The following is an 11,668-nucleotide window of genomic DNA, read 5'->3' on the forward strand; positions in this document are numbered from 1 at the left end:
ATTGTCTTCAAAATGTTCGACGGGCGAGAGGACAATTACAATAAAGAACGACCTCTAATTACATTTTGTAATCATGAAATATAAAATATAGTAATATAAAATATTATTAAATAACCATATATGACGTAATGAGTGACTTGACGTAGAAATTTAAAAAATAGTTATTTTATTTTCGTTTTCAGTTCAGAATCGGTAAATTTATAAACTGCAAAAATACTTATGGTATCTGAGCAATAGTTTTAATCTTTTAATTTAGACAAGATAAATACCTAAAAATTTTAAAATTAGTTGAATTTTTTGTTAGGTTCTTGGTACTTGATACGTGACTTAAACATTCAGCTAGCATTCAAACATTCAACCAATGCGTTTTGAAAACTTGGAACAAAGAATAAACACTTTTCGTTGTTGGCCCTCGTCTACGCCACTGTCTGCAGGAAGAATAGCACGTGCCGGTTTTTATTACACAGGCACAGGTACTGAAGTGGAGTGTTTTGCCTGCAAAAAAAGAATTAGTGACTGGAATTGTAACGATCTAGCTATTGCTAGACACTTAAACTTAAGCCCGGATTGTCCATTTTTGTCTAATGGTTCCTCCCGCCCTTTATTGTCACCAGAAGAACGTCGAGCTCTTAAACGAGAGGATGTTAGACTAATGACATTTAATGGAAGGTGGACGATTGATTTTATTGACACCAGAGAATTAGCTAAAGCTGGATTCTTTTTTGTCGGCCATGGTGACCAGGTTCAGTGTGCTTTTTGTGCAGGGGTGGTTGGACATTGGGAGGAGGGAGATGTGCCTATGGAAGAACATAGAAGACACTTTGAAATATGCCCCTTTGTGCGGGGATGTGATGTTGGAAACATTCCAGCTGAAGCTACAAATGGCTCCGAAGCCCCACTTATACGTTTACCTCCTGCTGTACCCGGAGGCTATGATATTTTTGAGCGATATAATAGATCGAGACACCGGCAACTAGCAGTTGATAATCTTTCTGTCCGAAGTGGTGGTACAGCCCTTCCTAGCATCAATTCAAAGCCACTGGTCACATCAGTTCACAGTCATCTCAATTCACTGGCCAACCTCAGAATTAATGCCCATCGAGGCCCTGAGCACCCTGATAAAACAACTTTTGAAGCTAGGTTACAAACTTTTGCTAATTGGCATTACCATGAGCGGATGGATCCTCGCAAACTTGCCGAAGCAGGATTTTTCTATCTGGGAGAGTGAGATAAGGTGAAATGTTTTCATTGTGATATAGGTTTGTGCAACTGGGAGGAAACAGATGATCCCTGGGTTGAACATGCAAGGTGGTTTAGTGACTGTGTATTTTTAATTCTGTCAAAGGGAGATGAATTTATTAATGAAGTCAAAGAGTTACTTAAAAGGAAAGCAGAGGCCAAAAACACTGAAAGTGAAAGAAGGCTGGAAGAAAAACTGAAGAAATAAATTGAAGGATCCGTGGCCAAGATGACAATGGAAGTTGTAGAAGCTACCAAAGTGAGACAAGCTATTTTGAATCAGTTGAAGAGAACAGGCCAAGGATTTATGGCGGTTGATGCGTTGATTATTGCTGCCCTTGAAATACCCGATCAGCCAGTCGAGATTTCATCCTCTGTTCCCTCTTCAAGTGGAACAGAAACGAATTTAAATAGTAAGAGACGAAACTCAAACAATCAAGTAGCTAACTAAGTCCAATGTATGGAATAGTTTGTTATTTCAGTGATCGTCTTTTAATGTAATTATCATACCGTTCCTTGCTCTTTTGTTTGGCTGTCTCAATTTTTGCATGTCTATAAACTACATCATTATAATAACGCTGTTTGTCACTATCAATTTTCGCATCTCGATACGCCTGGTCGGTTGAATACCTTTGCTTTTCTCTTTTCAAGATGCTATCTCTGTTTTTTTGGTAGTGCTGTTTTTTTAACTTGCGTGTAGCTTGCTTGATTGAAACCATTATGTTACCATTAGTTGATTGTTTATGTCACGTATCAAGTATCAAGATCCTAACAAAAAATTAAACTAATTTTTAAATTTTCAGGTATTTTTCTAGTCTAAATTAAAAGATTAAAACTATTGTTCAGACACCATAAATATTTTTGCAGTTTATAACTTTAGCGATTCTGAACTAAAAACGAAAATAAAATAAAAATTAATTTTTTCAATTTTTACGTCATGTCGCTCATTAAGTCATATATGGTTATTAGTACACAATAGGTTTTAGATATTACGTCATGTCACTTATTACGTATTATATGGCTATTAGTAGATAATCGGTTACAAAAGGCACTAGATGTAGCGATTTCCTTTATAATGAGCTTTTATACAGCTCTTTAGGATTTTCCAGTGTCCCGCTCGCTGAGGAGGAAAATAAAGCGGAAAGAAAAAAATATCCCGTTTGTGGAGAATAACGTGGTAAAAGCCTATTTTCTTGATTTTCAAGCCAATATTTTTTCTTTGTTATTCAAGCCAAAGGGCGATAAGTTTCCTTTATAGAGGATTCGGACAAGGCGGTTTTAATGGTGTACTTTTTGTTTTGATCTGACTCTTTTTTTAGGAGTTGGGGGTTTTATATTTCTTAACATTGGAGGTGATCGTCTCTTACTAGGTTGCTAGCTACCGCTGCAACCCGGATTTGACAATTAAAAGGGGCATTAGCTCTTTCTATTTTCAACCGAATGAGCCCCTTTCGAAGTTCTTACGACAACTCCTTCGATAGGAAGTGCCCTGGTCTAAACAAAAACAAAAACAAAAATAATAGATTGTACCCACATCGATCTTTACTATATTGGCTTGAATAACAAAGAAAATATATTGGCTTGAAAATCAATAAAATCAACTTTAACCACGATATTCTCCACATATGGTATCTTTTTTTCTTTCCGCTTTTTTTATATCCTCAGCTAGCTGGGCACTGGAAAATCATAAAGAGCTGTATAATGACTCATTTTAAAGGAAATTCCTACATCTAGTCACTTTTGCAATTAAAAATAAAACAGTTTTTAAGTAGAATCAATTTTGTCAAAAAAACTGCATTTTTGATGTATTTTCATACTGTGGTCTTTTCAAAGATATTTGAATTTTGAAGCAATCAAACAGTTCATGGTAATGAACTCTATAGTAATAATAGCTACTTGTCTCAATAGTAACGAAACTCTAAAGAACTAAATTTTGATACCAATAGATATATCAAAGCAAACAGTTCGTGATAATGAACTGTATGTATAGTAAGAGCGACTCTTCTCAATAGTAACTTGCTACATCCAATTCCTTCTGTAATTAAAGACAAAATATTTTTTCTAAATAGTTCCAGATTGCAGCGGTAGCTAGCAACCTAATTAAAAGACGATCATTCGAAGAACATACCATTTCCTATATTGGACTTAGTTAGCTGATCGATTCCTTGAAAAAAAATCTTATTTGTCAACTGAAACTAAGAATAATTCCCGAAAATTTTAAATAAAATAATTTTATTTAACTGCAAAGTGCAAAAATATTTCTGGTGTCTGAACAATAATTTCCATTTTTTACTTCAAACCATGAAAAAACCTGAATGAACCTCAGAGAATCAGGAAGCTAAGTAAGTTAGGTTGCTAGTAATGCATAATGCTTCAGTTGCTGTAGTTCGATTCGTTCTTTAATGTAGATCTCTTACTAGGTTGCTAGCTACCGCTGCAACCCGGATTATTCAAAATATAATTTGCTAATGCTATAAATATGTTACTGGGTAATCATATTTGGCACTATACGTAATATTCAAATAATTATGTGAGAAAGCTTGGCCGAGCGGTCTAAGTTGCTGATGTTAGCCACCAGTCTCTTTGGAGGCGTGGGTTCAAATCCCACCGCTACCAGTATTTTATACTAAAGCAAACAAATTACTTGTTTGTCTGATCTTAGTTACTATGGGCTGAAGTTCGTTCCTTACGGTAACTATCAATAAATACTATTTATAGTATCAATCCCTTATGTTTAATTCTAAAATTGTCAGGTATTTTTCTAGTTTGAATTAAAAAATTAGTATTATTGGTTGGAGATCATAAATATTTTTGCAGTTCACATAATAACTCTAGCGATTTTGAACTAAAAACTAAAATAAAAAAATTGTATATTTTTCATTGGAAATATAGGACACCAATAAACAGATACATACTTTACGGGTTAAGACAAAAGAGTTTGGTTCCAGGATACAATAATAACTTTGAACTAAGATGAAATAAAATTAATGGCGTAAAAAATGGCGTTGCGGGTCAATTGAAGCAAAAGGAAAACCAAACCAATTTTAAAATTTTCAGTTTTTTTTCTGATTTGAATTAAAAATGGAAATTATTGATCAGACGCCACAAATAGTTTTGCACTTTGCAGTTAAATAAAATTATTTTATTTAAAATTTTCAGGAATTTTTCTATTTTCAGTTAAAAGTGGAGAGAAAAAAAAGGTGCCGGCTGTGGAGAATACATGGTTAAAGTCAATTTTCTTGATTTTCAAGCCAATATATTTTCTTTGTTATTCAAGCCAAAAGACGGTAAGTTTGCTATATAGAAGTTTTGGACAAGATGGTTCTAATAGTGTAATTCTCGTTTTGATCTGTATCTTTTTTCAGGAGTTATGGGCTACTTTAGTTTTTACTATGGGACGTGATCATGTCTTACTAGGTTGCTAGCTATCGCTGCAACCCGGATATATAATGATTCCTTTTGTTACTTCAGTTACTATGGGCTAAAGTTCGTGACTTAATATAATTCAAACTAAGAATATCCTGAAAATTTTTAATGTTTTTTTTTCTTTTCGATTTAATCAACAAAAGTTTTATTTCATCTCTCACTTCAAAGTTATAATTGTCTCCTAGAACCAAACTTTTTTTGGCTCAACTTCTACAGTGCTCCATAGAAAATAAATTCAATTTTTATTTTATTTTAGTTTTCAGTTCAGAAGCGCTAAGGTTATTATGTAAACTGCAAAAATATTTATGGTGGCCGAGCAATAATTTTTAATTTTTTTTCAAACTACAAAAATTCCTTAAAATTCTAAAATTAGTTTTGTTTTTTGTTAGCTTCCTGCTACTTGATACGTGACTTTAACTTGTCCAATCTTAGTAAGAATTTTATAAGATGACTTCACGGAATAATTCTCGTAATAACAAGTGTAAATCAAATTTTGATAGAGAGACAGTAGCAAGGAAGAAGGAGTTGATTCACGTGAAAAACCCTCACCTTGAGCAGATGCCAAGTGATACATTATACCACATTCATTTAGATACTGAGTATCAGGATCTACAAGCATTATTTGGTGATGTTAAGTTTGTATGCATGGGGGGTACACCAGTTCGTATGAAAGAGTTTGCGCATTTCATCATGAAGGAGATAGGATATAGTCTGCCGGCCGGTACTACTCTTCGAGATATTTCAGAGAAAGGGCACAGATACTCAATGTTTAAAGTTGGACCTGTACTTTCAGTGAGCCATGGAATGGGTGTCCCATCTATCGGCATCTTGCTAAATGAGATGATTAAGCTTATGTATCATGCACAAGTACAGGATCAAGTTTTCTTCCGGATAGGAACCTGTGGAGGAATTGGCATTGAGGGTGGAAACATTGTGATAACCAGTGAAGCTTTGAACGGATATGGTGAGGCTAATTTTGACCTTCCTGTACTTGGCAAGAAAATGAGTCGCCCAGCAAAACTTGACTCCAACTTAGCGACGGACTTAAAGAATCTTACAAGACCTGAAGACCCATGGAGTACATCCATAGGAAAGACAATGTGTGCAGATGACTTTTACGAAGGACAAGGAAGACTAGATGGGGCTTTCTGCGAATATAGCGAGGATGATAAGATTTCATATTTGACCAAGCTTTATAAGAATGGAGTTAGAAATATTGAAATGGAGGCAGTTATTTTTGGTGCACTAACTCACCATGCTGGTATTCGAGCGGCCATCGTTTGTGTAACCTTGCTTAACAGACTAAATGGTGATCAAATAAATTCTACAAAAGAACAACGAGATGAGTGGCAAGCCAGACCTCAAAAATTAGTATCGAGGTATATTAAAAGTCAAATTAATTTATCTTCGTAGATAAAGTAAACCTTTATTGTCTATGACTACCAAGGCAGAATGCTGAGAGGTAAAAATGTTTGACTATTGTGCCTTTTAGGGGTGTGTAGTCTTTGGTATACGGGAATACTTTTTAAGACATCATGTTGAGATACCCTAACCTCTTCTAAAAAATCATTTGCTGCTAATTTAGGAAAGGTAACAAGCTAAATTAGTCTTAATAACAAAATATTTAGTTGTATACACAAATGTACTTATTGTTTCTATCCGATACCATCTATAGGGTTTCCTGGTAATTTTTCGTTTACCGTGGGCCATGTTCATTTTTTTCTTGATTACACCTATCGTTACAACCACGATTTACATGTATCGGTGTTTAGTTCTATAAAAAAAACCTTTATGGTATAAGAAAATGCAGTTTCTTTATAAAAAAAAGGTAAACGTAGGAATCAATTCCTACCATGGACATTTTTCACATATATGTCAATTTAAAGTCTAAACTACTATTTTATTAATGACTTTAGTATATGAGATCTTCATGATTGACCATTTATGATTAATTATATCGATCCTTGATGAATTATGATGAATTATGCAATAAAATAAAAAAAATTGAATATTTCTCATTGGAAATATAGGACAACAATATAGAGATACACGTATAGAGACAGAGATACGAATTTTTAAAATTTTCATTGTTTTTGTGGTTTGATTTAAAAAATGGAAATTATTTTTCATACACCATAAATATTTTTGCACTTTTCAGCGAAATAAAATTATTTTATTTAAAATTTTCAGGAATTATTCTACTTTTAGTTGACAAATAAGATTATTTTTCAAGGAATCGAGCAGCTAAGTCCGATATATGCAATGGTATGTTCTTCGAATGATCGTCTTTTAATTAGGTTGCTAGCTACCACTGCAACCCGGAACTATTAAAAAAATATTTATCTTTAATTACAGAAGGAACTAGATGTAGCAAATTACTATTGAGACGAGTCGCTCTTACTATACAACTTACAGTTCGTTATCATGAACTGTTTGCTTTGATGTATCTATTGGTATCAAAATTTTGTTCTTTAGAGTTTCGGTTACTATTGAGACAAATAGCTATTATTACTATAGAGTTGATTACCATGAACTGTTTGACTGCTTCAAAATTCAAATATCTTTGAAAAGACTGCAGTATGAAAACACATCAAAAATACAGTTTTTTGACAAAAATAGAAAATAGGTAGTTTCAAATATAGGGGTTTCGGACAAGGCGTCATCAATAGTGTAAGTAGTAAGCGCCTAATGCATTGAAAATATACATTGAATTACACGTTGATATGTGTGTATATTTTCAAGTAATTGGGTTACCAGGGTCATTCGCCTATTACAATGAACTCTACATAAGTTGGCAGACATGTTTTCTATTATGACATTGATTTTTTGTGTGTCAGTCAATTAGAGAAAGTTGGTGGTTAGTCCAATATAATAACTTGATTGGTCAGTTTTCTAAAAAAAACTTGCCAAGCTATAATGTACTCAATTTAAAAAAAAAACCCGTCGTTATTGCGAGAGGCTTAATCAATTTATATCTTAGTGTTAACTGGGTGATCTAATTGCGTAGGTACTAAAGGAACAATTGAAGGTGGAGAAAAAAAGGGGTAATTAGTGATTGGATAATTTTAACAGGAAATGACTGAAAAGTGTTTTGGAGGAGATGGAATGAATGTGTACTGTATAATACACAAGTGATGATTTGCACAGTGTTGTCAATTTTAAATAGTTTAGAAATAAAAAAAATTAACAAGAAATGGCTGAAAAGTGTTTTGACTGAGTTGAGTTGCACGAGGGTTCAGTTACATGCGGATTCAGTTACACGGGGATTAGTTAAAGGGGGTCGAGTAGCACGGTGGTTCAGTTGTACAGGGTTTCGGTTATACAGGGGTTCAGTTACATGGGGGGTTCAGTTGTACGGAGTTTCGGTTACACAGGGGTTCAGTTACATGGGGGGTTCAGTTGTTTTTTCTGATTTTGTGTGTTTTCGCAAGAAAATAACTGATCTTTTAGCAAACTTAGCCATAGCTACCTGAAACTCTGCATAAATATCTTCATTTTTAATCTAATTGCGTAGGTACTAAAGGAACATTGAACATTTTTTCTGATTTTGTGTGACCACCCGGCACCCCAAAGACTCCTGAGCCTCCATTATAATACTTTTTAAGGCTTTATTATATCTTTTCAGAACAAATTATTATTTTAGGGAATTATTTCGGTGAAACAGTTAGAGACATTTGAACGGTGCTGTGAGGTCCCTTACCACAACCCCAAAGGGCTCCGATCTCCCCACCCCAATCCCGAAGGAAGCCCCCGGACAGCAAAGGTTCTCTGGACCCCCAAAGGACCCCCGGCGCCCCCGGTGCCTCCTGATTCCCCCATTATAATACTTTTTAAGGCTTTAGTATATTTTGTCAGAACAAATTATTATTTTAGGGAATTATTTCGGTGAAACAGTTAGAGACATTTTAAGAGATGATTTTAGAAAAGGACTTAAGGGTGAAACTCTGTGGTCGTTATAATACACAAGTTCCATTTGAACGGTGTTGTGAGGTCCCTTACCACAACCCCCAAGGGCTCCGTGGGGCCCCCCCCCAAACCGAAGGGAGCCCCCGGGCAGCAAAGGTTCTCTGGACCCCCAAAGGACCCCCGGCGCCCCCGATGCCTCCTGAGTCCCCCATTATAATACTTTTTAAGGCTTTATTATATCTTTTCAGAACAAATTATTATTTTAGGGAATTATTTCGATGAAACTCTGTGGTCGTTATAATACACAAGTTCCATTTGAACAGTGTTGTGAGGTCCCTTACCACAACCCCAAAGGGCTCCGATCCCCCCATCCCAACCCCGAAGGAAGCCCCCGGTCCTCAAAGGTTCTCTAGGCTCCCAAAGAGGCCCCCGGCGCCCCAAAGACTCCCGAGCCTCCATTATAATACTTTTTAAGGCTTTATTATATCTTTTCAGAACAAATTATTATTTTAGGGAATTATTTCGGTGAAACAGGCCCTCATAGGTGTTTGTTGTCTGAAACCTATAGTTTGGGATGAATAGTTTGCTATCTCAAGCTTTTCTGAGCTAAGGTTTCTTAGTATTTCATAGGTGTGTGTTGTCTGAAACTTATGATTTGAGGTATGTAATTTGCTATTTCCAACTTTTCATAACCAGATTTCTTAGTCTTTCGTAGGTATGTGGTGTCTGAAACCTATGATTTGGGATGTGTGGGTTGCTACTTTTTGACTTTTCTGAGCTGGATTTCTTAGCCTTTCGTAGGTGTGTGTTGACTGAAACCTATGATTTGGGAATGAGTGGTTTGCTATTTTTGACTTTTCTGAGTTAGATTTCTTAGCATTTCATAGGTGTTTGCTTTCAGAAAATTATGATTTTGGAGGTGTATTTTGCTTTTTGGACTTTTCAGAGATAGGATTCTTATTCCCTCATAGGTGTTTGTTGTCTGAAACTTGTAGTTTGGGATGAGTAGTTGGATATTTCAGACTTTTCTGAGCTAAGGTTTGTTAGTATTTCGTAGGTGAAGCTTCCACATCAGTTTTAAGTTCACAAAGACATAAAAAATTTAAAGTTCAGTTCTAATTTTTCCATAGAAGATAGGAAAAGTTATACTATTATTGTGATTATTTTCTATGAAGATAGAAAGTTTCACTTTAATTCTAAATTTTCTTAAATTCAGTTCCGACTTTTCTAAAAGAGATGAAAAAATTTAAAGTTCAATTTAAAATTTTCTCAACGAAGTCAAGGAAAGTTCAAGTTCCCTACTGAATTTTATCAAAGAACGCAATTCAATTCTAATTTATCCAGAGAAAATAAAAATCTTCCACCTAAGTTCCTTATTTCACAAAGACATAAAGAAATTTAAAGTTCAATTCTAAATTTTTCAGTGGAAGATAGAAAAAGTAATACCATACTTGTGAATATTTTCCCGGAAGATAAAAAGTTCTAGTTCAATGTAAAATTTTCTCAACGAAGTGAAGAAAAATTCAAGTTTTCTTCTGAATTTTACCAAAGAACACAATTCAATTATAATTTCACCATAGAAAATAAAAATTTTCCACTTCAGTTATTTATTTCACAAAGAAATAAAGAAATTTAGAGTTCAGTTATAAGTTTTTTGGTGTAAGATAAAAAAAGTAATACTATACTTTTGAATATTTTTACGAAAGTTAAGAATGTTCTACTTGAATTTAAAATTTTCTCAATGAAGTAAAAAAAAGTTCAAGTTCCGTACTGACTTCTACAAAAGAACACAATTCAATTCTAATTTATCCAGAGAAAACAAAAATCTTCCACTTAAGAACTTTATTTTACAAAGACATAAAGAAATTTAGAGTTCAATTCTAAATTTTTCGATGGAAGATAGAAAAAGTAATACCATATTTGTGAATATTTTCCCGGAAGATAAAAATTTCTAGTTCAATTCAAAATTTTCTCAACGAAGTGAAGAAGAATTCAAGTTCTCTTCTGAATTTTACCAAAGAACACAATTCAATTCTAATTTCACCAGAGAAAATAAAAATCTTTCACTTCAGTTCTTTATTTCACAAAGACATAAAGAAATTTAAAGTTCAATTCTAAATTTTTCGGTGGAAGATGGAAAAAGTAATACCATACTTGTGAATATTTTCACGGAAGATAAAAAAGTTCTAGTTCAATTTAAAATTTTCTCAACGAAGTGAAGAAAAGTTCAAGTTCTCTACTGAATTTTACCAAAAAACACAATTCAATTCTAATTTCTCCAGAGAAAACAAAAATCTTCCACTTAAGTTCTTTATTTTACAAGGACATAAAGAAATTTAGAGTTCAATTCTAAATTTGTCGATGGAAGATAGAAAAAGTAATACCATTTTTGTGAATATTTTCCCGGAAGATAAAAAGTTCTAGTTCAATTCAAAATTTTCTCAACGAAGTGAAGAAGAATTCAAGTTCTCTTCTGAATTTTACCAAAGAACACAATTCAATTCTAATTTCACCAGAGAAAATAAAAATCTTCCACTTAAGTTCTTTATTTCACAAAGACATAAAGAAATTTAAAGTTCAATTCTAAATTTTTCGGTGGAAGATATAAAAAGTAATACCATACTTGTGAATATTTTCTCAAAGAGATAACAAATTTAAAATACTGTTCAAAATTTTTCACAAAAGATAAAAAAGATCAATTTCTCTTCTGAATTTTACGAAAGAACATACTTCAATTCTAATTTCACCAGAGAAAATAAAAATCTTACACTTAAGTTCTTTATTTCACAAAGACATAAAGAAATTTAAAGTTCAATTCTGAATTTTTCGGTGGAAGATAGAAAAAGTAATACCATACTTGTGAATATTTTCCCGGAAGATAAAAAGTTCTAGTTCAATTTACAATTTTCTCAACGAAGTGAAGAAAAGTTCAATTTCTCTTCTGAATATTACTAAAGCAAATTCTTTCTTGAATTCGCCTCCTTGATAAATAAAAAACACATTTCATTCAAAAAATTATGACAAATTCTAAGTAATTAACAAACTGTTTCTTGAATCCTCCTCCTGAATTCACAATACATATATTTCAATTAAGAAA

General features: G+C 33.5%; 1 protein-coding gene and 1 pseudogene across 1 annotated transcript; both read left to right on the forward strand.

Annotated features, from left to right (window-relative positions):
- Positions 1 to 352: 352 nt before the first annotated feature.
- LOC148946735 (baculoviral IAP repeat-containing protein 2-like) lies at positions 353 to 1,690 on the forward strand. Its single transcript, XM_089096413.1, is given in 1 exon segment — positions 353 to 1,690. A coding segment is annotated over 1 exon segment (1,329 nt). The 5' UTR covers positions 353 to 361.
- A 3,422-nt stretch (positions 1,691 to 5,112) lies between these two features.
- On the forward strand, positions 5,113 to 6,078 carry LOC148946736 (uridine phosphorylase 2 pseudogene; annotated as a pseudogene).
- Positions 6,079 to 11,668: the final 5,590 nt, after the last annotated feature.

This window comes from Artemia sp. Qi Xiang Cuo, chromosome 11, assembly GCF_049724085.1.
Source record: "Artemia sp. Qi Xiang Cuo chromosome 11, ASM4972408v1, whole genome shotgun sequence".
In the NCBI taxonomy this organism is placed as follows: domain Eukaryota; kingdom Metazoa; phylum Arthropoda; class Branchiopoda; order Anostraca; family Artemiidae; genus Artemia; species Artemia sp. Qi Xiang Cuo.